This window comes from Streptopelia decaocto, assembly GCF_964273445.1.
Source record: "Streptopelia decaocto genome assembly, chromosome: 2".
Classification (NCBI taxonomy): Eukaryota; Metazoa; Chordata; class Aves; order Columbiformes; family Columbidae; genus Streptopelia; species Streptopelia decaocto.
This window is the reverse complement of record NC_138655.1, coordinates 116,762,399-116,790,117: the sequence shown is the minus strand read 5'-3', so window position 1 is coordinate 116,790,117 and position 27,719 is coordinate 116,762,399. Positions and strand designations below refer to the sequence as shown.

General features: G+C 40.6%; 1 protein-coding gene across 1 annotated transcript; it reads right to left on the bottom strand.

The window, feature by feature from the left end:
* Nucleotides 1–5,762: 5,762 nt before the first annotated feature.
* On the bottom strand, nt 5,763–26,560 carry EXOSC7 (exosome component 7). The gene is made up of 8 exons (XM_082046966.1): nt 26,417–26,560; nt 25,361–25,462; nt 24,906–25,000; nt 19,019–19,184; nt 14,780–14,850; nt 10,054–10,177; nt 8,987–9,142; nt 5,763–5,903 (listed from the first exon to the last, which is right to left on the bottom strand). Exons 1-8 carry the CDS (start codon nt 26,471–26,473, stop codon nt 5,799–5,801), a joined length of 876 nt encoding a protein of 291 aa, XP_081903092.1. The 5' UTR covers nt 26,474–26,560; the 3' UTR covers nt 5,763–5,798.
* Between the last annotated feature and the right edge of the window lie 1,159 nt (nt 26,561–27,719).

Sequence of the window (27,719 nt, the reverse complement as noted above, 5' to 3'; positions counted from 1 at the left end):
AAGTAGAGGGCAAAATTGGTGGCTTTGGGTTGAGCTCAACCCTCAGCTGGACCCCACAGCTCCAGAGAGCCCTGGGCTGCTCCAAGCCTTGGGGGGGCTGGGAATTGTAGCCACACTTCCCATGAGGCAAACAAGATGTCTCCTCCAACCAACCAGAGCAGCTGAGGGCCTGAAGACCACTACCTGAAAGGAGGTTGTATCATGAAGGTTGTTGTTCTCTTCTTCCAGGTAGCAAGCAATACAACAAGAGCAAATGGCCTCAGGTTGCACCAGGAGAGGTTTAGATTGGATATTGGGAAAAATTTATTCCCAGAAAGGGCTGTTGGTTGTTGGAACAAGCTGCCCAGTGCAGTGTGGCATCACCATCCTTGGAGGGATTTAAAAGATGCATAGATGATGTTCTTAGGGATGTGATTTAGTGCTAGAGTTATGTTCATGGTTGGACTCCATGATCTTGAGGGTCTCTTCCAAACAAAATGAGTCTATGATTCTATGATGTGCTCTTGCTGTGGGGGTGACTCAGCACAGGCACCACTTCTCCTGGGGGTAGTTTAGGCTGTGGGGCCGGTACTGACCTCCCCCCATAGGCGAGTAGGTCAAGGCTGCCATGGATGGGGCAGGAGGGAGCCACCACTTCCTTTTGAGCACCAGCACACCCAGGTGGTACAGAGAGCACAGGGCAGGCACCGGGTGGGACCAGGGGCTGGGGACAGTGGCAAAATGGACAATGCGCCTGACTATGGATCAGGACATTGCAGGTTCAGCTCCTGCCTGGCTCATCCTGAGGCTGTCTGAATGCTGTGGAGGAGGCAAGGGACAGTTGTCTTCATGAGATCCTTACCCTTTCAGACTTTTTGTCCATCTGCCTGGCATCAGCATTACAGGAGCATCATTTTGGGGCAGGCTGCATCAAAGCTGTGAGTGTGCCACCTGCTTGAAAAGCCACCACTGCTCAAGTCCTTTTTGGCCTCACCTGCTGAATTCCTAAGCTTCTGAGCAGAGAGATTGCTCCTGAGGTCTCTGAGTGTGTGTTTTCTTCATAAAACCCATGCAGATGTCTTCTCTGGCATCCTGAGCACCACTGAATGAAAAACACCTAAACCCCATGAGTAACTGTGAGTAAAGGGTGGGTGGAAAAAGGTCACGATGTGCCATGAGAGCCTGAGGGTGCTGATTCTGTCCAGCCTACAGGGCTGTAGCTCAGGAGGCATCTTAGTTGTGCTGTGAAATTTGCTGTGCTGTCCCTGGCTGCGGTGTGGGTCTCAGCTCCACCATAAAGGCTGGATAAACACTTTTCCCTCCCACAGAGCAAAAGGACAACCCACCACTTTTGCTCTGCAGAAGGTCTGGGAGGATGTATGATGGGCAGGAGAAGGAAGGTGCTCACATAGGGAGCAGGAGGAACGGCTGCCAGGCTGAAAGGGTAGAACCAGGCAGGAGTCGAACCTGCAACCTCCTGATACGTAGTCAGGTGCACTATCCGTTGCGTCACTGGCCCTCAGCTGTTCTAGGACCCTCACCGGCGGCCCATGTCCTCATTCTGGAGAACATCTTCTGCAAACACCATTTAGACATCAAAGAACATCCAATGCAATATCAAATGGTGAGGAACACCAGTTGGACTGCCAAACACTGACCACAACCCCCTCAGACCCCTGGTCCAGCCACTTTGTATTGCCTTGTGATTCAACTGAGGCAATCCATCTCTGTGTCCTACCACAGTCATTAGTCTGGGAGAAGCCGACAGAGATCAAACCAAAGCCAAGATCAGTGATGTTCCCTGAACTCCTCTTGGCCACTGTGGAAGTCATCTCTTCAAAGAAACCTATCACACACTGGCCAAGAGTGGTCTGCCCTTGTCAAATCCATGGTCACCATTTCCAGCCATCATCACATGCTTCCTTCCTTTGGGTAAGGCTTTCAGAGATATTTGTTCTGTAGTCTTCATGTGGGCTCTGAGGTGAGGCTGACTAGAGCTCCCTAAATCTTCCGTTTTACTCTTCTTGAGAACAATCCTCATGTTGTTCATCAGAAAGCTGTCCCTGTTTCCATACTCCTACACTGAATATGAAGAAAACACACACTCAGAGACCTCAGGAGCAATCTCTCTGCTCAGCAGCTTAGGAATTCAGCAGGTGAGGCCAAAAAGGACTTGAGCAGTGGTGGCTTTTCAAGCAGGTGGCACACTCACAGCTTTGATGCAGCCTGCCCCAAAATGATGCTCCTGTAATGCTGATGCCAGGCAGATGGACAAAAAGTCTGAAAGGGTAAGGATCTCATGAAGACAACTGTCCCTTGTCTCCTCCACAGCATTCAGACAGCCTCAGGATGAGCCAGGCAGGAGCTGAACCTGCAATGTCCTGATCCATAGTCAGGCACATTGTCCATTGTGCCACTGTCCCCAGCCCCTGGTCCCACCCGGTGCCTGCCCTGTGCTCTCTGTACCACCTGGGTGTGCTGGTGCTCAAAAGGAAGTGGTGAGTCCTCACCTGGCTCCCTCCTGCCCCATCCATGGCAGCCTTGACCTACTCGCCTATGGGGGGAGGTCAGTACCGGCCCCACAGCCTAAACTACCCCCAGGGCAGAACAGATTCTCTCCTTCCCAATCTACACAATTGCAGCTACTGTAGTTGCAAAAACATTGGCTGACAGGATTCCTGCCCTTGGCAAATCTGCTGTGCATCACCCTGAGCATGAACACAGATCTAAAGCAACAGGAGAAGCAAACCAGCCAGGTCCTCTTACTTGCAGCCTAGTGCTCTTCTGCTTCAAGGGGACTGTCCCTGTCAAACAGACTTTTAGGCGGGGATACATGGGGGAAGTGGAAAAAAAAAATGCAGGATGCTTTTTAGGCAACACAAGTAGAAGCCTAGCCTAGCAGGAGTTGCTAGACTCTTCATCTCTAATACACAGCTTTCAGCCTCTTGGTATTCCCAGCAGAGGCAATTAATTTCTGGGACAAACACAGAGCTATCCTGTTCCACAGATGTTTCCTCTTAGTTCTACTGGACTTGAGTCAATGAAAACGTGGCAATATCTGCACAGCAACACATGGAACTTTCCACCAGCCCAGATGGGAACAGGAGTAGTCTCAGCTGAAGCCTCTATTAAAACTCTAACTGCTATTTTTGTTTGGGATGGAAAGGAGGGGTTAAAGAGAACCAAGAAAATAGAAATGGGCAGCATAGCCCTTAGCATGCCTGAGAAACACAATCTCAAATATTTCTTGGCAGATGTAGTATCAACCGGGAGTGCTGTAGGCCCTTTTGCCCCTGTCAGAGCTTTGTTTATCCATTTGGGATACGGGTTGGTGGCAGCAAACCTTTAGGGGTAGCCAAGCCCAACCAGCAGCTGCATGATACTTTTGGCCAGGCTCGTTATTTATATCTCAGTGGGCAAAAGCAGTCCCAGTCTGAACTGGGGTCACGCTCTAGCCCACTGCTTTTCAATGCCAACAGATGGGACGTTGTGAGTGTGGAAGGAATAGGACCTTCTGAAGACCACCCCCTCCCATTTGTTCTGTGCCTGCTTATACAGCTACAGAAACTCCAGGGGGAGGACATGTATGGTTAGAGGAGGCTCTGCAGATACCTGCACCACGTTAATTGACAGTGACAGTCTCAGAAAGTGCTTGGTACCAAGTATTTTGTGACCGGGGTAGCTCTTTTTATATACACAGCTGATGCACAGGTTTCCGTGCTGGCAGCAGACACGGATGCTCAGGTAGCAAGAGTTTGCTTTTTAGGTATCTTGACCACATAGCCTAGATCTCAGATGGGCTAAATATTTATCATCCTCAGCAAGAAGTGGAAAGGGAATGCAAATATATTCACCTCCACAGAGGTGTCAGTTAACATGCTTGAAACACAGTAATGTTTCTTCCCCCCCCCCCCCCCCATCCCAGGTCTCATAACAAACGATTTAAAATTACAAGGATCTGGATAAGGGACATGAAGCATCTTAAGTGATGTAACTTGCAAAACGCTTGGAGAATCTTCAGCTGGAAGGCTATGTAGAAATACACTGTTATTACCATGTTACAAGATTCAACCTGGAAGTAACTCTGGGCAGCCTTTTAGTATCCAACCACAGATCGGTAATAAACCAGGCAACAGCTACTCAGAGAATGGCTGTGGTTAAACTTACAATCCTCATTTAGAGTAACCATTTTCTGAAACATTAAACAATACACGACCAAAAAAAAAAAACCACTGTCTGTGGTAAGTCGAGGGTACCATAAATGGTCTTTCTCCCTTCAGTTTTCCTTCTACATTCTTAAAAGTAGCTTTGTGCAGCAAGGAATAGATCACAGCTGCTGTAAAGGTGAGGTCAGGTTAGTCTTTGCTTCACATGGAATAACTCTACTGGAGTGATTAAGGATCATATATATAATCATTGTCACTTGTCTGTACTACTATGTAGCACTATCATAACATACTTAAGGTTCTGAACAAATCCCACTGCTTCAAAACAGACATCTTGGGCAAATTTTGAGGGACTTTTTTTTTTCTTTTTAACCTGACTGCTTAGGATGGAATGGAACAGAACAGAACAGAATAGAATAGTGGCTACACATACCTGAAATACATAGTATTGTGTGAGCTCTAGGAAAAGGGCTGAAGAGACGTGGGGACCTTAGGTACACTGTATATTTCAATGCAATCATGACTATTAATTTGAGATGTAATATGTTTTGTGCTATATCTACAGCTCCCCTTCAGCAAAAACCTTCCTGTTCTTCCCACCAAACACATTCCAGACAAAAAATGTTCTTAATCTGATATTAGGAAATTAAAAAGAAAAATCAGAAAACACTGCGTAAATAAGAGCTAAATGATTCCTGGACTATTGTAATAACTTTTACCATAATGTTTGTTCAAAATTATCCTTCTAACGCTTGCAGTTGAAATATCATATTCTTGAAAATCAACTTTTTCCTTTTACTTCTTCTGTCTGTTCTATCTTCCTATCCTGCCAAATAAATAGATCTTTGCTGGGCCAGCCAATTTATGCAGGGAGGGAATCCACTGCTCTGAAGACCTGATGATACAACTCGATCACATACCTTATCTGCCATCTTCTGTCTTTCCCTGTAAAGGATGGTTACTGACAGTCATTATGCTTTTCCAGCTGAATTACCACACTCCTAAAAAATTAACTTCTTTTCCCTTCTCCTTAGCCACTGTGAGAGGTTTTGGCTAGGTTACTATTGTACCTGTTGTCCAAAGGCATAGGCAGAGCCCTAGTAAGCAAAGAAATCTCAGTTTAAAATATGACCTAGAAACTTCGGACCGTGTTGTATTTATAGTAAAATATAACCACATTTTATTCAAAGAAAAGTAAGATAATTTGAAGGAAGACTTCCAGAAAGTGCTGTTCTCATCTGGCTAGTGAATAAAGAAAAAATTTAAGAGGCCCAAAGCCTGGCTTGTGCTGTACTGAGGACACCCCCATATATGCCCTACAACACAGCAGCTGCTCTGCAGAAGTGGAACACAGGCAAACAGAATTAAGTGGAACCTCTTCCAGTCACTCTTGAAAACAGACTCAAGCATCTCGCTGGCAATTGCATCAATTGCTGCTGGTGTGCCTCCTAGGTGTGGACAGCCACCCATACGGGCAGCATCTCAAATTTGCTTATTTGCATTTAACTGTAGCTTTCTTTAAGCTTAGTGACATTTTAAAAGCCTCTTAGCCAGAAGGGTAAAGATACTGGAATAAAAAGCATTCTTTTTATATATACAAACTGACAAGATTGCATGATCAGTTAAAAACAGTTTTGAACATTTAATAAAAACTCATCCTAGAAATCCAACTTTCTGCCGTGAGGTCCCCAGACGCTCTTCTTCATCCAAAATCTTCTGAAGGGCTATGTGCAATGACTTGCCTACTCTTTGTCCCGTCTGCAATGCAAAGAAAGCAAAACAAATCTGAGACATATGATTATTAACACGAAGACAACCCTCACGGATCACTTCTTTTGACAAATATTTTCCCTTTAATGATTAATATACACCAGCTGGTATAATGAAAACATGCTTTTAATTAAGAAAAATAACGGTTGTAGGAGTTCTATTTTAATTTGATTAAATTTTGGAAAAATGTACACATAAAGGCAGTGCTCTCATTCATCAGAGAAGCATTCCATGATCATTAACACCAGATCTGTGCACCGCTTGATCACCCAGGAATACAAATTAATACACATCAGGCACGAGCACACATTCAAATTAGCCAGCATATGCAACACCAAGCGACATGCTAGCTGCCAGAGGACCAGAGATACTTAACCAGCAAAGCAGCCTACTATGAAGTTCAGTGAACTCTTGTGAATGTGCTCAGAATTAGCAGACTGAATTTAGACCAGCTCAACACCCTGTCAGGTGGCCAGAGAAACCCAAAATGAACACTGGCTGCAACAACTAATCAGGCTGTGGGCACACTCTTCATTATGATGTGAAATTCTGTACTGTCCATGGACCTTAAGTGAATTATCAGAAGATTTTCTTTACAGAAATAAACTCCAGCAATGGAAATCCACATAACAGCTTCTACTCTACCCACATGCACAATTGTACTGTGGAAACTGCAGGACAGGAAAACATTGGCCAATACTGAAATAAAGACCTTAAGGTAGTGGTGCCTATTAGAGCTTTCCTAGGGTTTTTTTAAATGACCTGAAATGACTCCATAAAAAGATGAAGAAAGCCCACCTGTCTCTGAAGTGCCAAAGGCAGTTTATATTAAACTGAGTTTATTAGCTCCTGATCTATGTAACAATCCTATGCCTGCCATACAGCTGACCACAAAGCGCTTTCACCTGTTGATGACAACTGCCGACACCACAGGCACACAAACCTTAAAAAAAGATACATTTCTAATAGAAGAATCAGGTTACAGAATACAGCCCATAGTACCCAAAGGGAATACGGGAAGAGGTTTGATGCAGCAGGGTAGCTGTCAATCCTAGACAGTTTGAGTCCTGCTAAATAAAGGGGGTCACACACAAGAATTGTTACAGCTCTGCACCGGGACAAAGATCACAGCAGCAGTCTGGGGTCCTGAGGGGTGATACACTTTGCACATTCTTCTCCTCAAATGTAGGACAACATCACTCACACCAGGTCAAAGCGAATGGGAACTGTGCAGCGCTTTGGTATTGACACAACGCTCTTGCCATCTTATTCCTGCTTGTCTCTCTTATGGATCAGATCACAAACTCAGTAAAAAAAAAAAAAGCCTAATGCTGCTGGCTTCCCAAAACTTTCCCATGAAGCTGCCTTCCTAAGAGATATGTCCTAGGAACATCTGTTCTCTACCAGGCAGGGGAAGCTGAATGCACTGACCTGCAGCCAAATCATTAGGGAATGGAGGTGTCAAGCAAGGGTTATGCAGCTCCTCCACTGGACATTCCCAGGCCTTTTTGGGTTTTTTTGGTATCCTAATCAGGCTGCTGAGTTTGAGGCAGGGCCAAAGAGATAATCTCTGACGTCCCTGAAAATATCTTGTTTTTTTCTCATCAGCTTTATCCCTCGCTCCTTCAAACTGCTCACCCCTCAGGAGGGAAGACTTCTTCCAAAGCAAGTGAGAGACGGCACAAATCACCAGGCGATCAGCTTAGGCTTTTAACTCCTTGCAGCAACAAGCAGCTAAGTAAAGCTCTTAAGCAGAGTAGGATGGTTTGCAGATTTCCCATTGTTACCTTCCATGTGCATTTCTGATTAGTGTTTAGATGAGCATAATATAATCCCCAGCACAACTTTTGGGGGCAAGATATACAACAGAACTGCAAAAGTTCATTTTGTATTTAGAGCTCAATGTAAAGCAAAATCTGTGATCAAAACAGAGGCTCCAATCAAAGCTTTTTGCAGATAATTTATATGTGGGCCAGTTTCTACCATGAAGCTGTATCTAACTTAAGCACTCATCTCTTTGTAGCAGCCCTAGACCCAAAACCTCAAGCCTGACATTTAGTTAGAACTGGACTCAAAATTTACCAAGGAAGACACATCAGACATCCATAAGAAGTTTGGTTTCTTCAGGATGCCAAGTTAGAGATGACCCCCCCTGCACATCTACAAAGATGATAAGGGGGATAAGTGACCTCTCTGGATGCAAATAAAAAGCCTACCAGTACCACCAAGATTAGCACTTTGGATCAACATCATGAAACAGTGAAGTGCCATATATACTCAGCATGTAATTTCCACTTGAGAGCAACTGTTTTCAAACTTGGCTCCAAGTTCCACATTCCTGACTACAGCCATGCTGAAATTAGTTCTGGATCTCTAGGAAACAGAGCCAGTTTGAAGTATTTAATTTTCATTCTGACTCCAAGTTCAAAACTCAGCTCTGTCTCTTGTTCAAGGCCAAACCCAGGCAAGAGAATTTATACTGGAAAACAATTTTAAGAAGAGCCTGAAGAAAGGTTTAAAATGGAATTCTTACATGGATATGAACAACATCCAGATACTAGTATTTTAATGGAGTAAGGGCAGATCAGAAACCAAATGAAGGAGTAAAGAAAAACAACAGTAAGAAGAGTAAGCTTATCACAAAACAAATGAGCTGTGCTAGAAGAAAACATCTTGCACTAGCAATTCAAAATACCATCTCTACTTCTAAAGGGACTTTACCATGTTAGAAGTTTTGCTCTTTTGGTCTTTAAGGGAAAGGAGAGAATTTTCTCTAAAAATACTCTCAATGTTTATCAACTTAATATTTACTATCTTACAGCTGTGGGGTACTTCCCTGAAACAACTGTGAGTATCATACATTTCAGGCTTCTAAAGCTTTTAGATAACTTCCATTCATATTAGATTCTGTTTCAAAGGAACTGTTTGTGACCTTCAGCAAGCTCCTTGTGCACCTAACAAAAGCACCAAGATGTCTGCTCTTAAAGTCTTTACTGCAGCTTTTCATATACTGAAGTTTTAGTTCATCCAGAATAATTCAGTATCATCATCACAGGCTCAAAACTCCTTACCTCCATCATTTCAAAAATACTCTCAGGATCAAGGCTGCCTTTCCCCATTTTCTTCATAGAAGTGAGGGCACCTTTACTGGTTACAGAAATAAGCAGGCTGGCCAAAGAACAGGCTTCTTCCTGAAGGGTAGCATCCACCACATGCCTATATCCAATCTGTAAGTTAGTGACAAAACGACATATTAGTTTGCAGGTGTCTAAGCTCTTTACCAAGAAGTTAAACTGTGAGCTGTAGCTCTGTTGGCTATCTACAGCCTCCCATCCCAATATCGTGACTTACTTGACAGCACAGTACTTAAACAGCTTCTGACCCCAAATCATGAGTACCTACATAACACAAGCGAGATAAGCATGCCACTACTCCACACTGTTTTACTCTCTGACTATCCTTTCGTAATGAAACTCCAGATTCGCTTTTCCCTAAACTCCAAGCACAGACTTTCCTCCCTCACTACACATCCTGGGACCTGGGTGAGCCACCACTCCGCTTCAGTGGTGGCCTTTATACTATTTATAAAAGTTGCTTAAAAGACAGGTCAGACAATCTTCCAGGTAACTAAGCAAATCACTAACTCTTGCATTGGAAAATGCAGCATCCCACAAATCAACTGCGTTATTCGCAGGCTACATATGGAAAAGGAAAACAAAAACCTGTTTGAAAAGACAGTACTGCACCCATGAAAATAGTCTTTGGGTTACTCCAGGCACATCACACAACCTCTGCAACTCACAACAATATCCATTTGTTTCAACACGCTGAAGGATCTGCTGCTCTGGCTGTTGAGCAAGGAGTAAATGAAAAATAAAAAGTCTTCTGCATGCAAGAAGATGCATTTTAAGAATGCATCAAGTAGAAATCTGCAAGTCAGAAGGTGGAAAAAAAAAAACCCAACCCTTTTTGATAAAAGTTCATCTAATTAGGAGGCCAAGGATGAACAAATATATACATAGTGGACACTGACCACTTCTGTAACACAAGTTTTATCCCTAGGGAAAAAATTAATGTCAGGTGAAGTTAACAGAAACTGAAGTTTGTAGGCAGAAGGTCAGAAATTTGTCAGTCTTACTTTGCTTAATGTGACGATGCAGGGCACATCATCCACATTAAGTCGAATACAGTCATAAGGGTCATCAGACAGCTCAATCTCTTTAGAGCCTTCTTCATCCTCCAGAATATGCACTTTGGGTATTCTGTGGAAACGAAACACACAAAATCATTGACAGGACAACGATACAGATGTCATACAGTCTCAACTCCAGGAAGTGCCCTTTCCTCTAAATGAATGTTTAGAAAAAAATCCAGAATGTTATCCAAGTATTAACAACTCCTTTACTGAGATTAGGAAGAAAACATTAAGTGGGAAGATAATTAGGATAAGATCATCAAATTTACATTATTCAAACCATTAGAATTTGAATTTTTTTTTTTTTTTTTTACACTAATATAAGTGGACAGATTCTTTTGAAATTTGCACAATGCAATTCTGAGCAATTCTTTGTGCATCTGCCTGGACGTACAGGAGAGAAACTGGCAAAGCTGAATCCTTTCGTACTGTGGTTCCCAGTCTTGCAGACAAGAGTAAAGTCAGAATTACAGCAATTGCATTGCTTGGCAAAGCTGTGACATCAGTACCAAATACAAGTAGTAAAGCTGTTCAGGAAAGAATGACACCAACTAAGGAGACTTGGGGTAAAGGAAAAAGATGACATTAGTAAAATCCTCTCTCTTTAGCAAGGTGGGAAGTTTGGCAAGATATTCTAATTCGTTAAGAAACCAGAAGACTACCATTCTAAGGACAGATATACAAAAGCAACGACCAGAGATAAAAACCCAGGCAGAAATCCAAGAAATATTTTATTCTCAATTGTGAATGATGGACTCTCTAACAAATGTGCTAGACAGGCTCATTATCAGTGATGCATATACTGCATTTGTTATGCCACTTAATGGGAGTTTTACAGGATGATTTGATACAGCTTTCTTAGCACAATTTATAAAGTAATTTAAAACAATTTAGCAGAAGATGGTATCTCAAGAAGCCAAAAACTTCAATGTCTTATACACCCTCATTTATCCAGGTGCCCACTAGGATGGAGTACTGACTGAGACACTTTGCTTTACAGGCCAGTAAAACCCACACATACCTCAACCACACTGCTCTCACTTTTACACATTTGCGGTTGAAAACAAAATATTTCAAGATGTCCCTAGAAAGCTAACTTCAGTAACCACGCGGAACGCAACCACGATCTGTTTGTATAGTAGCACTTTCACAGTAGCATTGTGTTTTATAACGAGACTCTGGAGGTTACATTCTTTTATGTATTCTGTACCAAATCTCTCTTAAAAGAGAAATGGAAACTGATTTAGTGCACTTTCCCCCCACCAATGCAAAGTGATTTTTGTTGTTCCCTGGAAGAATATTTTAGTTATTTGTGGCTAAGAGTCCTACACAGCTACACATGACAGCTAACCCTGCTTCAGTGAGAACATATTCCCACCAAGAATGTTGGCCTGAGCCAAGCTAAAACAAAAACTTTCAGTAAGCAGAACAACTGCAGTGTGTACTTTTTCCTGAAATTAAACTCAAAATGCTTTGCAGAGTTACATAACAACTCCTTGGAAATGCATCAAAGCCTGTTTTGAGGTTAAAAATATTCCATTAAAAATTGATGGAATAAAGTCACAAGGTGACTAAGCTCAAGCTACACAGGACAATTGACAGGACTGGACAACAGCCTAGACAAGAAGTGTATGTGCCAGAGCAGTGTTTAAAATGAAGGAAGATTTCAAGAAAATCTGTGAGATTGAGCAATTTTTAACTCCCTCCTAAACCAGCTATGAAACCAGAGCAATGTTTGGTCTGCAAAAAAAAGTTGCCAGAATTCATTCCTGAAAAATGCCTGCAAGGAGCTGTTTAGGCCAAGAACAGATGAGAGGTACAAATTAGAACCACTGCAGATGCAAAAAGACAGCTGAGCAGACACAAGCACCATAGTTGCATAAAAATGAGGTATATAGACAAAAATCAGGCAAAGAGAGTGTTGCACAAAGCATTGCCAGAAAACCAAAGGTTTCCTCTCCCAGCTTGTAAAGGTTTATCTTAAGAACTAGCTGTACGTGTTTACTTTGCAACTTTTATTTTTCTGTTTTAATTCCTGCAATTAATCAGGGCAGAAATCTGTACAGCAGGACTGAAGTCACATAATGAACAATGTTCTTTTCTTTGGGCTGCAGACTCAGATTTGACAACTGCGAAACCAGTTCTACCCTTGCAAGCAGACACCAATTCTGCCACTACCATGCTGCCCAGCAAAAAAAAAGACAACAAAAACCCCCACAAAATTACATCCGCAAACCTATTGTGTTATAAAATCCCTAGCTTTTGTAATTTGCCTAGTCTCTGTTGCTCAGTTGCAAGCAGGTACATTCCACAGAATCAAGTTTAACGTTATATCTTGACATAGTAGCTACCTGCACATTTTACAATATCTACATTGATCATGGAGAAATCCAGCCTTAAGCACCTTGGAGACATAGTTAATAAGAAAACTTGATATCTGCACATTATCTTGATATAGTTTTTAGAACATAATGAACAATACAAAACTTCAAGGACTAAATGTTCCCCCTAAAACAGTCATATTGTCATTGTTCCATGCCTGAAGGGGATACAATGAGTCAGGTCAGACATGCAAAGAATTTAAATCCCGTAATTCTTGCACAAAATTCCTTAAGTTATGATTTTGCATTTACTCAGCCCTAAAGAAAAACTTGTCCACAGCATTACATAATGGTTAGAGAAAGATTTTAAGGATGAAGCTGAGGTATTCACATGGCCACCTGAACATTTAAAAATCTGTAGCTTCAAGGAAAAAACAGCAGCTTGAGGTCCCTGCTCTTGGTTCCGAGGCTGCAGCCAAGGCTGACAAAGGTCCAAAAACACTTATAACAAAAACCTGGTTGTAAACAGATTATGAAAGGCAAGACAGACTCAAAGAGGGACACACATGTCAAGCAAAGTTCAGAACACTTAATCTGAAATGATCTTCAAACTGACATCTTGTCTTGCTGAGACAATAATATTTTACGGAGAACAGGCAGCTACTGTAAACAACCTTGTGTCAATCCAAAGATCGGTTAGTAGGTACCAACAGAAAGGGAGAGGAACAGTGGGCAAGGACAACAGGTTTTCACTTTTTCACCTTTTGACTTCCTGAGCTCGTATGAGATTAGATATACTAGTGTTCCCTGCTCAAGTCAATAGACAGGATTTTCACAAGTCAAAAAATCAACAGGCTCTGCATTTTGTCATACTGTACCACATTCTGATTTGATATTTGCCTTCCACAAGACTGTGGATGCTTGGTCACAGGTTAAAGATTCTATGAAAGATACAGTTTTCAGAAGAATAAAAATAAAGCAGAATCATTAAAACATACTCTCCATGTTGCCGATGTTCCCAAAGCAACAGATTCTCTTTTTAATTATTTATTTATTATAATTACTTTTTACATGATCTTCTCTCTTTATTCAGAACTAAGATTCTGATTGAAATAAGACAAAATACCTAGTTATCTTGTAAATAAAGAATGTGCTTTGGATCTGCAAAACAACTCACATGAGAGTAACTTTTTTAAATATAATATATGACTTTTGCATCCTGGCAGCTCACACACAGAGACATAGGTATTTCTTCCCTTTAGTGTCCTGTCAATTCTTTTGTGAGCTGTTATATTTGTGACAGTATTTCTTAATGATACAAAAACTATCTACTATTAAAAGTTACTGTTGAGAACTTGATTAACACGGGCAATTTCTCAGCAATATATACAAGTTGTAGCCTTTTATGGATTCTCCCCTTACCCTCTTCTGAAGTGTTTATATCCTGCATGTACTTTTCCAGCTCTAGCACTGTTCCCTGACGGGTAAGCAAGAACTATGCCAGTGACTTCAGCAGATCTCTAATTTACAGCTGAAGAACAACCTGAAATTCACTTTCAAAATAATTATGCTTGTAAGAGTCTAACTTTTGCACCTCTTCCAGCTACTTCTGCTATGTAAGTTTTTTAGCAAAGCCATACACTAGTTCTTTTCTCAAGGGTGCTACAAAACTCTGTATTCTCTTTCATCTATAGATAAAAACAATAGAAAAAATATTATTGAATGTTATCATCCAAACACACACAGATCACTTGCGTCACTCATTTTGCTCAATTTTGCTCTTCCATTCTTTGAATTAAAACACATGGGACGAAGTTCTTTTAAAGACACATCATTTCCCCCTCCCCACAATCTCTCAGCACCATTTTTTCCTCTTAGTTTTAAAAACAACTCCAGACTAACAGTTAATGAGAAAGAGCATCAGAAGTGGGAAGTCAGGGCTAGTAACAAATCAGTAGTCACACTGACAAAGGGCTGCTTATTCAAGAGCATCACATATCAGTGAATACTACTTATTTTAAACCCACAAAGCATCAACACTAAGGCCTCCTCTACTTGCAACAAAACCATAGGGTCAAGACGATTTTTTCTTGTTCTGGCTACAGAACAGAAGTTATATTGTGAGCCTGATTGTGCATATAATGCAATATGACAATTACTAGAAACTGAATTAAAGTCCTTAGTTCATGTTGCTTGCATGCAACAGGACTGGCTTGTATCTGAATGCAAATTGCCTTTGTTATTTCATATTTAAATAATTACGCATTAAAAATGCTTAGCTCACAGAGAGTACTTCTCTTCCACTTTCATGCCACTTCCACTCACATGAAATGCGATCTGTGCTTTACCTTGTGTTAAAGAGAGCTGCCTTCACTGCAATAGAGATTGCATCAAAGAGGTTCCCACCACATTCCAATAACTGGGGAAGAAAAAGAGAACCTCTTTAAAAGAAAATCAGGCTAGTGGTTTTAAATCAAGTATTTTACTTCAAACCTACTTGAAAAGGCACAAAATTAAGAACCAGAACAGGTTTTTAAAAAACAAAGTTGTCTTTAAGGTCTATATACAAAAAGAAACAACAGATAGGAAATTAAGATTTTAGCTAACTGTATTATACATACAAACTAGAAGAGTTAATGCACTTCATAATAAACTTAACGATAAAATTCAATAACAGAAGCTGAAATGAAACCACTGCTGTTCTTGCTCTTCTTGCACTAAGGCACTGAACTAGATTATGACCAGAATACTTTTTATAAACTCACCATATTCATTCTTTAATGTTAAACAAGCCAATCCTTTTTCTATACTTTATTTCAAAGAGGAATGATTTTTAAATATCAGCTGGACAAACCCAAGTGGTAGAATTGTTTTCAAAGAAGCAATGCAAATTGTCACTCAGAACATGGTATGAAAAGCTACTTCTAGAAGGGATAGTTATTAAGGCACATCATGATTTATTTTCTATTCTTTATGGAAAAAGAGTCATTGGCAGCTTTGTCTTGTAGCTGAAAAGGATCTAAGGAAATCCTGATATCAAAGTCTGCTTATTGCTAACACTATAATTTGAATTAAAGTGTGTGGAAGTGGGTCTAGCTTAGTTTCTTGCCATGAAGATCAGGAGAACAGCACTGCATACTATATAAAAAGGCAGGGTTCTCATAACCACTAATACTTTCCACAGGCTGACAGACAACCCAAAGATGTATTTGGCCACAATCCAGTGTTACTTCTCTGATAAGCTCCGCTCTGAGCTGCCAGTACTATTCAATGAACACACGCATCCCCAGCAAGTATTTGAAACTACTTCAGCAAGAACATATGGGTGCCTCTCCATTACATCAATCCATGCTGTATGATGAGACGAAAACAAGTTTTGCAATATTGATTGTTCTTCAAAATCTATTTACGAATGAGATAAACTCCTGTACTGGGAAGAAATCATAAATCGCATTATGGAAAGACAGTTTATTTTTATGAAAACAGACTGAATTGTGTAAAAAGAATGGCAAAAAGTTGGGATCGAAAACTAAATAAAAAAGCGATCCAATTATTTCTTTGCAAACAGCTGCTGGATACAGAGAGGTTAACTTGCCGCTATCCGTCATTATTTGATTTTACTGGATAACACAATAAGCCCCACAATATCTTTGTTATTGAAACACAATAATAGGATGTGCCTGTGCTGTTGCAAGCCTCATGCTCAGGCTGCTCTTCTAAAGCCTCCTCTCTGTTACAGTGGCACCTACAGGCTAGGAGCACAGCCTGTATCAAGCATGGTACGACAATTCCTCCAAAAAGAAATGAACACTCTTCTCAGCTAAAGCACCTTCTTTTGAGATTCCTCCCAATTTTTTTTTTCAAGGACTAAGAAAGTCTGCACAACTGTTATTCAAATAAGTTTTTCCACAAAAGGACAGATTTCTAAGTAGTTTGGTTTTGTTTGTTTTTTTTTTTTTTTCCAAACTGGGGGGAAATCGAAGAGATGAGGAAATCCTCTGAGGGATGCTCAGTAGTGAATTCCTAAAATTTCAACAGAACCTCATGCACACTTCGATTCTCCTTGCTCAGCACTGCAGGCTGCTGGGGCAAATTATGTGGAAAAGACTATACGTGTATCAAAAACACACTCAAAAATGCTTAAAGGCTTATTTCTTACATTGATGACTTAGAAGGGGAAAGAAATAGAGAGAAAGACAGAGATGGAGAGAACAAGCTTATAGTTTTGCAGCACTGTGTATCTCCGCGTTCATGAGCTACTCCTTGGAAGCTGAACACCTATTATTAAGAAAGAACGCATGTATTTTGCAAGGTCAAGGTATACGTTCTTGACCTTTGACACATATCCACATGTGCCATTTGTCTGCATCTTTCTAGTACGTATAGTTAAACTTATGTTCTTTCTAGTCTGACTGTACACAACTATAGCACCTCCCAAGTACTCTAGCCACTAGAAAAGAGCAAGTTTTTAATTTATAAGCTGCATGGCTAAGCAAAATATATTATTTTCTCTTTTGAGGTTGCATATCTCAAATTTTGTTTACACATAGGAGCTGAATGTAGATGCTTTGATCAAAGTGTGAACAGCTAAAATAAATTGCAATGGAGCACCTCCAGGTTCATAACCTTGTCTTTCGGAATGCGACACTTGAAAACAAGTACCTTCCCACTTGACCACAAGGTATCAGTAGTTTCAGGCTTAGGACAGATTTAAGGCTTATTTTCACTCCAACTCAACTAGGCAACACAAACACTAATGTGAACGATTTCCAGGAATTCTGAAGGAAAACATAATGCAAAGGACTCTCAATAAGCATTGTTATTGTATTCAGAATCTGCATCCCTCAAATAATGAATAACATGACTTGTATTAGCACAAGTGTCATATCTCCACCATGTACTGTTAAAACAGAGCTCTATAGGAATGATTAGGCAAGAGCAGCTTCAAGAAAACCTGCAGGTATCAAGAGCCTACATCAAATATAAACTCACTTGTGATATGTATGTCTTCTGTTTAGAAGAGGAAATAGTACAAGTACCTCGAAAGTGTGAAAATAGAGGTCTGGTGTGGGGAAAAAAAAAAAAAAAAAAAAAAAAGCAGGGGGGAACAGAACAAAGAGACAGATGTTCACAGTATCTTGTCCCAATCATACCAGCAGCTCTTCAATGGCTCACACACTAAATCCCTGTAGAATATGACATGAAAAGGACTCATCAAGTTTAGAGTCCTACTTATGAACCTACAACAGGTTCAAATGTGAAATGTGTCACATAGCGTAGATCTTGATATTCAAAATTCTGATCCAACCAGTAGCAGAAAAATACCCAGGCTGATTTTCTCTGTAGCTGGGACAATCAACAAATTTGCCCAGGAAGCATCAAATCATGACCACTTAAACCTCATACAAAGGCTATGCAGCAGTCAGCTTTATGAAAGTGTTTGTTTGTGCAGTGTTTATGCAATGTTAAGCAGTACATTGCTTAAATAAGCACAGCATTTAATATTCTGTACCTCTGCATGTAATTACCTAGTAACTAAAGGCCTCAGTTTGAGTTCTATTAAACTATGTCAAACTCCAATAAGCTGGTGAATAGGACTGTTAAAGCACTCAGCAGTGGTACAAATTTCATCATTCTGTATGCGGACTAAGTCACAGTATGTTCCAAACCTACTATAATTAGGCTAATGGTACTGTTTTTTAAACACCTAATGGACTAATTTTCACATTTATTTAGGTCTTAGTCTGAATGTTCCCATTTTGTTTATCAAAACCCTGTATTTATTTTTTTTCGCGACACAGCTTAACATTTTGCAAATCATTTCATAGACATTAATGGATTCCTGTGAGTAAGATCCCTCAACATATTTTTAGAAACAGATTTGACAAATAGAAATGCAACTTTGGACCAATAAGAACAGGAAATAATGCTCAGGAGAGTCTGACTTGCAGACTTCTGTTAAATTCCCATGACAGAGTGCTTTAAATACAACATAGTTTGGAAACAGAGCAGCTACGTGCACAAGACTCACATGCATAAAATTCAGTTTCCACTTTTTAAGGGGAACAAATATTCAGTTTCTCTTCCACATTCAATACATGTATACAGTTTTCATCAAAAAGTGCCTAAGCCCAAAGTAACTCTTGCCAGAAAAGTTTCTATTTTACTTTACTGAATTAGTACTGATAATAGTGGTTGGCTACATTAGGGCTAACAAACACCCATGCTAACTTACATTCATTAGAATGATACATTTCCTGTTACATCTAGCTTGGACAAAAGTTGTGCCGCCTTTAGTGGCAATTTCCTTGTCAGTATAAGGTCACTGACTTGTCTAAGACAGATTTGGTTTATTCACTGTTTTCTGAGCTCTGCAGTAGAGCAGTGGCATCAAGAAGAGTAGAAAAAGGGCAAGATGGAAGTTGTGATTAACTGTTATAGGCAGATTCACAAGAAAATGGCCATCCATGCTGTGACGCATTATATCATGTTATGAGAAACATTTTTTATATGAAAACACACATGGTTATGCTAAGTCAGTGCTTTGAAAAACCTCCTTGAATCTTAGTTTTAATTTCCTTACTTACCAATACATCAACATAGATAACCCAGCAGTGTTCTCTGGGATTAATACAAAGTGATTTTAAGTCTACACTGTTCTCGCTGCTAAATACTCTGTAGAGAGTGTTTGCTATCTCTGTGCCAAGCTCTTCTCCTCCACGGCCTTCAAATTCAGGAGTAGCATTTGCAGAACTAGATAAAGAAAGAAAAAATACTTTCACTTCTGCAGCAGCCAATACCCAAAGAACATTTCTTAAATATAAAGCATTAGAAATATCTAAGGATTTATATTTACGAGAATAAGTTTCCTGTCTGGTGAAGAAATTATTTCCATTTTGCATAGTAAAATGTCTTAATGAATATACTGTATCTACAATTTGCAACAAGCAGCTCTGATACTAATTAAATTCCACTACTATGTTCAGTATCCAAGTTACAATCTTAAAGTTGGTGAATTCTTTCAAGGATTATTTCTTAAGCTGTCTCATGTTCTATCATCTCAACCCTTTCAAAAATAAAAAAAAAAGGAGAGAAATCTGTACTAAGTTCAGAACAGCTAACAAGACAGCCTGTTAGAGTCGAATGTTAAATTCCTAAGACAAGAGAGTGGCTAAGAAAAGATGTGACAATATGACAAGTAGAATACGCCTTTTTTTTTCCTAAAGTGCCATGACTGACTGACCTTAATTGGTAATTTCTTTACTGACTGTACTCTCTGCTATCAAGCCACTTACAGAGAGCAGCTCATTATTTTCAGCAACTGCAGCTTATGTAGAACAGCAACTAAAGAACATTTTTTTACCAGACAGGATCTGACAAAAGTGTGTGGTCTTCACCACCCTGATTCCAACGTAATAAACTTTGTTTATGATCAGTCAAGCAAGCAAGTCCTTGAGTGCTGGGACCCTGTACACAGCTAAGATCATTCTAACAAGAAAAGAAAACACACCAAAAAAAAAAAAAACCAAAAACCAAACACCAAAACCACACACAAAACCCCCACAAAACTACACCACACCCCCCAAAATAACACGTCCAAGTCACAATGAAATAGAGCAGAAACGTCCAGAGATGCATACACAGAAAAATAACAAACAAATATTCTGAATGCAACGTCTGGTTTATAGAGAGGGCAAGATCATTCTCAAGCAGTGGACCAGTGGCACACATTGCAGATCTTGTTTTAAATAAACTCTCCCAAATAAATGTGTTATTACAGAACACAGGAAAGAGGTAGTTCCACAGAAGCAGTTCAATATGTTCAAAAATGATAATAGCAAAGCTTTCTGTTCTCCTGGCTGGGCACCTCACAGTGCCACTTTCTCATGTATGTTTTGTGTTCATACGATAATACAAACTCTTAGCTCTTCCAACAGGAACACCACAGAAATTCAAACACAGAGCTGAAAACAAAGTCTTGGAATATAACCCCTTCACCTTTAAAAAACAACAACTGAAGATCCACGTTATCTAGGTATGACTTAAATCATCAAGTTAGCTGTATCAACAAGGCTGCAACACCTGTAAGTAATTCTCCCAACTTGTTCTTTTGCAGAACTGATGAAAACTCAGAATGCCAGGAAGAGCTACTGAACTTTACATAAGTTATTTGCTGCCTCTATAAACAGACAGGACTATGCATGCTTAAAAAAATAAATTACTGACAGTCAAGCAGTGACCTATGCTTCCACACTATATTTGCCACTTGAAAAAGTTCTGCAAGAGTGACATAATATTATTTGCAGTTGTGTTAGTATTAGACACCAATTTTATAAGATAGGACCATATCTAAGTATAACTTAATCCTGGAAATATGGTGACTCAGGCCTTTAGGTTATATTAAACAAGCACTTACCCATGGAAGCAGCTTTCATGCAATTAGATCATTCAATTTAAACCATTCTGTTTAAAGTATGGTTATGCAAGCATAATGATTCCTGTGATAAGTTGGAAACAATTATACAAGTCTTGGTCTATGCCTCATTATTATTTCTAAACACGAAGTTCTATCAAATGTTCTAATTTTTAATTATAAATGGCCTCTTTCTTTGACAGAGAGTAAGAAGAATGTCACACTCAGAGTATTATTGCAAATTTCACTGCACCTTAATTCCCCTATTATTAAATTCCTTGCAATCAAAGTGAAATAAAGAAGTAATGTTAGCAGGATACTATTTGGTAAAAACTGCCATCCAACACTCAGACTATTGGAGCAATTCAACATTAAAAAAGCATTGTCTAGCACACTAATAAAAGAAAATGCCAAAAAGCTTGTTTTATGGAGTACAGAAAGAACTTCTTAGTGGCCAAGTAGAACACAGTTTCTAGTCCTGAACAAAATGTAATTTTAAAGACTTTGAAAACCATTTCAGTGTCACATTGCATAACCGTCAGGACTCCTAAAGCATAACGATGTTTCTGTCACAGATCTCTTCTTTCAAAACCCTTGGTGTTACCAGCCAAAGGCTTTCCCTCACAGTAGTTAAGTACTTCCCATCCGTTTCTCAGACCATTAATATATTATAACCTACAACATAAGTAATTGTAACCGAGATAAAACAGTCAATTAAACAAAAGCTTACAACTATTTTCATGCTTTACCAGAGCTTAATTATACTGAGGATACTCTTCACTTGAAGTCATATTTACTTCAAGCAACCAATACCAGATTTCTATTCTTGCACCAAAAGAAGCATACAACCATTTAAAACAAGAAGTCAAATTCACTGTTTTAGAACCAGCAGTAAGTTAAGTACCTCACTAATATTCCAGAGAACAGTCCGAAGATACCACTTTTATGATATATCTGAACTGCCAAGGCAGTCCCAGAAATAGACAGACCTGAATTCAGGTCCAGATCATGTCTAACTGTTAATATGATGATGATGATGATGATATTCAAGCTCATGATCCTACAAAGAACTGGGCTAACATGGTTTTGGATTTAGTCTAGTCAAACTGGTAACTCTGCCAACATGGATTTACTGATTCAGGTCTTTGCCTGGTCAAGGAGTGTCACTGCACTTCACATCTGAAAAGAACATCTGCTTACAGAGTTTGAAATACTTTTTAGTCAAGCATCAGATGGTGGTGTTCTCTCAAAATTGAGCTCAAGCCCATCCAGCAGAGACAACACATCTTTAATGGAGGAAGCACCCTAAAAAAATGTAAAGACGTTTCATTCCTTCAAAACTCATCAGTTTGCCTCTGCATAGAACAGGTGCCACAATAATGGATTTATAGTAGGAGAGAGGAGAGGGGAGGAGAGGAGGAAGGGTTCCTTTCTTGCAGCCACCATTCAAGTGATACCTTCAGTGACTGCACTGAAATTCAGGTTAGCATTTTCCCCACAAAACACAATGGAACAATACCTGAGGATCACCTAACAGCATGCTGATGTGGCTGTTCTGCAATACTGTCAGCTCTTATGATTTGGAGAATTGCTTTTCGCCTATAATATTTAAGATCCTAACTGATCCAGACTTACGTGCAGGCATCACACATAGGCTCAGTCTCTCAGCTGGAACAAAAGCATGTCTGGCCTTCAAAGTGGAGGAACAGATGGCCAGACTTGGACAAATATATGCCTTAGCTTCCCTAGTTCCACAAACAAAATCTAATGCATTCAAGGAATTCAGATGTCTGCCTTCTCTTTTTTCATTATTTCTTACACTTTGAAAATGCTAAATCTGTGCTTCAGTGAAAAGCCAAAAGAACCCCTAAAAAGTCAGTATTAGAACAGCCCCAAAACACAAACATGATTAAAGCCGACACAGCAGCGTTTCAACATCAATGGCCAGGATGACTGTCTTCTCCAGTGCTACTGGGCAGTAATGACATCACCTAGGATATGGACTTGTTCTATGTTGACTAATTTCTAGTATCACAAATTAGTGTCCCCAAAATAATCTCTTCCAGAGAATTGCATTAAAGTCTGTCTCAAAGTGGGACTAAACGTGCTTCTCAGATTTTAGGTTCGGGATTCAGAGCAGAATAAAAAGAGACAGAACTTTGGGGCAGCGAATTACATACATGATTGAGCAAGTGATTATTTTCAGCAGTACGAGAAACCTTGAAAGTTTCAGGAAATAAGCATTTTAAGATAGCACACACTGCAGTCTTGAGTTTTAATCATTAGTTCAAACAATATAAAAGCCAAGCAGAACATACAGGATGTGCAGCGTACCAAACTATGCTCCCTTACTACCACCCAGTGGCAGCCTGGAAAAGCATCAGAGTACTGACAGCATCTCATATCCCTCTACAGACAACAAGCTGCCTCCACTTTGCATTTTGTCTTCTGCATCTTTCTGGAGGCTAGATGGTACAAGCACGGGAGAAGTGACTACCCTTCTCCAAAATTCAGGCTTTTGGTTTGTGTTGTCACATAAAATAAAGACTATTTATTTCTAGAACTGACAAGATCCACCTTGTACAACATTGCTGCACATCTCCCTCCCAACTTCTTATGAAGTAGAGATTAACAGTTAGGAAATGCAACCTAACATTCATCTAATGAGTAGAAGTTTTTCTAAAATTGATTTACATATGAAAGAAGTGCCACAGAATTGCAACATCCCCACAGACCATTTGTTTTAGTAAGGAAATGTCCTGCTGTCAATGGACTTTCTTCATATAAAAACCACCAGAACAAAGCAGGTACTATTTAGGATATTTCATACATGAGTTTTATAAAGCAGTCAAGCTCAGATCCCCTCTAACAGCATGACCATATATGAGAACATCATCTTCCTGTCTGATATTTTTTGAACAGAAATCATAAGCCATTAATTCATAGGTGAGTCCTTCCTCCTACAAAACCTAAGCTTCCCAAGTTAACTAGTACATTGTTATGTATAGAGACAGTCTTAGAAAAGGCTGCATAATATGAGAGATAGAAATGTTAAGGCAGATATAGCAATTCAGGTCAGACAGATTATCAGATATACAGTAGCTCTCATGCCTTAGCTTTACTAATGGTATATTGGTTTCATATCAGAGACGCAACATTTATTGGTTTTAATAAGAATCACATGCAAAACAGCTAACTTGACAGTGCCAAGGCTTTTGCAAGAGTTTCCCAAAGCACTTTATTTCAAAATGAACAGTTCTAGGAAGTCTGCAAGATATAGGTACTATAGTTTCAGACAACAGTCTGGAATAACATTGAGATGTCTCTGTGCTACCTCTGAGCAATGTGAAAACAAGAGCTCTCAGTCTTCTTCTCGCTTCCTTCAAAATTAAAGCACTATGAAGACTGTAAGGATAAGCAATAGTCCATTTGCAGCACAAAGCCAGGAATAAGATTAAAAATAAATACCAAATTAGTTAACAAATGAAATACTGATTCGCTGATAAATATGATAACTATATTTTCTAATTAACTTTTGCATCTGAAGTTTACAGTGAGAATGTTCTTTTTCTAAACAGTTTTGTACAAAACACACTTCGAACTTCTTACACTGCTTTCTAAGACTAAGAAAGCAAAATCCTTTAAGTACAGTTAGAGTACAATCTGTATCAGTCAATTATTTTCTTCTGGAATTCTTCATTTTTGAAAGAGATTTTTTCTATTCTATCATTGTAAAAAAGACAAATTACATTATAGTCAAGAAATCATCTGTAACTGAAACATTAGTCTTTTCCAACTGCATTGAGGCTATGCAATTTGTGATTTTTTTTAAACCTTTCATTCTTTAACTTCTCTTGTTTTGCTTATTTTGAGGCTGCAGAACCAGCAGAAAGTTTCTGAACATTCACCATTATTGAAACAGTAAAGTAATTAGTTTCTAGTACTCAGACCATGACGGGAGGTTAGTAGAATGAAGGTACAAACTTCAGAAGAATGGTAAGATCTGATTAGTCATTTATTCCAAATATTAGATTTATTTCCTTCTCTTCTGTTATACTAACCAGTCAACAAAGAATTCCAGGTAACCTTCATCTGGTTTCTCCAACTTTGGTGTCCCCATTTCAGCTTTTACACCTACCAGGATATCAGTGTGTCCCTGTTAAAACAGAAATATATCACACAGTTTTGCTTTACTCTAGAGGAACAGAATTATTTTTACCGCGATTAGGCACAAGAGCAATTTCATTTTTTAAAGATTAAATGGTAGAGTAGTTCAGGCTGAAGGCTTTCCAGGTACCTGACAGTAAATCTAGCTCAATTAGATTAAGCCAGCCTGAATGAATGACATATTCTGTCATTATTTCCTTAACCAATAGTTTCAGTTAGTGCTGTATATATGCACATTTTATTATACACGCAAACCCATCTACAAATAGCCTCAGCTTATCTTAAAACTAGTCTCATAAACCCAGAAATCTCATCAGCAAGGTACATGACCCCGAAGAAAATTACCAACCAGCTTTACTCTTGCAGATCCACTTGTGTTTGATACAACATCTGTTTCTACTTCTGCACATCTGTAGTCTTCACAGCCACGACCATCTACACGAAGGTCCTCCTAAGAACATCAATCAAGATACTGTGCTTAAGGGAATCAGTAAAAGTAAAAAAAGAAACTGTGACTTTAAAATTTCCTTTTCCTATGCCAAACACAGCAGTAAAATTAACATAAAAGCAACAGCTCCCAGTTTCATCACTAACTTTCACTTAAGAGTACAACAGAACCAACTCCTCTTTTCCATTCACTTCTCATTTATCCACAGCTTGTAACACCTTCCTGTAGACAGACCTGAACTGCAGTACTTCCATCCTGCTTCAACAGAAAGCTTCAGACTAAAAAAGTGCAAAGGTCTTGGCTTTAAAAGGTACTTTACCTGACACAACACTGGTCTTTCTTGGGATACTCTAGTTCTGTACTTTTATATAAGCAATTAGGACCCAGAAGAGAAAAACAAGCCACCAGTCTTCCAAGTGCTTTCATCTGTTTGTATTTCAGAAACAGATATTATGTCCCCTATGCAGCTCATTCCCATAAAAATACTTTTCTTTGGTGTGAAACACAGTTTCTGAACTTTGCAAAGTACAGTCCTTTTATCTTTGGCATTTCTCCCCACCCGTCCTTCCCTTTTCCTCCTTGGGCCGCTCTCTATTCCTTGGCTAAGTGACGCGCTAAAGCTCTATACAAGGGCAAAAACTTGAGAAAGAACAAGGGAAAAAAGGGAAAGAGATGGACAAGAAATGGAAAAAAACGAACTAACGTCTTGTTCTCACTGTGCTTCGATGCTCACTCCGAGATTTCCCCCGCAGACATAACCTAATGGACAGCTCCCACCCCCCATCCAATAACCCGTTCCCGCCCCACACCTGCTCACAGGGAGCAAGCCCGGGAGGCGGGGAAGGGCCCTGCACCACTCCTCACAGGACAGAGCTATTACCGGCCACAGGCACGGCCGCCCTGGACTAGCAGGACCTCCCGCAAGATACCCTCCGCACTGTCCCCCGCTGCCGCTACCTGGACGCCATGCACGATATAGAGCTTCTCCGCTTCACTCAGCACCACGGACGCCATGCCGCCTCCCGCCTCGCGCTTTTCTGCTTCCGGCTCTCGGCGCCCTTCCGCTTCCGGAGCCCTCTTCCGGCGCCGCCGCCGCTACTGGCAACGGCCGCCACTACGCCCAGCGGGGGCGGGTCCCGCGCCTGCGCAACTGCTCCCCGCCCGCGCGCCCAAGGCGGGAAAGCGACCCGGTCGCCCTAAGTGCTGTCGCGGCGGTCTCGCCTCGGGGCTTCTCTTTTTTCTGGGTGAGGGGGCTGTGTGGCCGCTAAGCTCCCCACAGAAGGCTGTCAGGGGGAGCAGGTGCAGCGCTCTGGGCGTGGTGCCCGCTGGGCACCCCTGCGTGCCGAAAAACGCCCCCTCAAAGAAGCCGAAACTCCTGCTAAAGCAAAGGGGCTGTGCCCGGGTAAACGCCCCTGAAGGAGGCTGCGGAAATGCTCGACTGCTCGGGAAGGGCTCGCGTAGTGATGATCCCAGCAAGAAAAATGAGGAAATGCTGCGTTTTTACCTCAGAGAAAGGTCCGAGCCAGGTGCAGCGCATGGAGCAGGCTGGAGCAGGGAAGAAACAAAGCGCCCTCGCTTAGGAGAGTGCTGTTTGTCCTGTGCCAGGTGTCCCTGGGGAAGCAGACATGGAAAATGTAATTGAAAACTTGTACTGTGTATTAAAACAATAGTTGAGGGGTGTTTTTTGACAGCCTTAATTAAAAGTTTCACAACAACGAGTGGTTAATGTTGGAAGCTTCACACTCCTTTGCACAGCTCTTGTGTAATATTTTGAAATTATTTTAAAAGTTGTTGTCTGGCTTCATACTGATGCCAGCTTGGTGAGAATGACCCATGGCGTAAAAGGATAACATGCCATGCTGCTGGAGCATCTCTAGGTGCTTCCAGCTCTCCTCTCTGAGACTCCTTGCTCCATCAAATGTACAGAGCATTTCTAGCTGTGCCTGCTTGAGCAGGTGTGATGCAGAGGGAGCAAACCCGAAGAGCGAAAAGACATTTTGGAGGTTTTAACTAATGGTCTCATTAGAGAGCTGCGCATCCATCGGAGCAGACTCGTTTCTGGGATGCATCCCGTGGCTTACTTGCATCCAAAAGGAGTTGATTTTCTGCATGCCAGGATTGTTGAGTGGGAATCGCTGGCTGCTGCTCGGCTGGGAGAGCCAGCAGTGGAGCCTGACCAAGCTGGGGGGCTGAGGTTTGGGGAGCTCACCCTCCCCGCTGACCCTGAGGGGGTGTGTGGGGCTGGGCCTCCTTCCTGGGC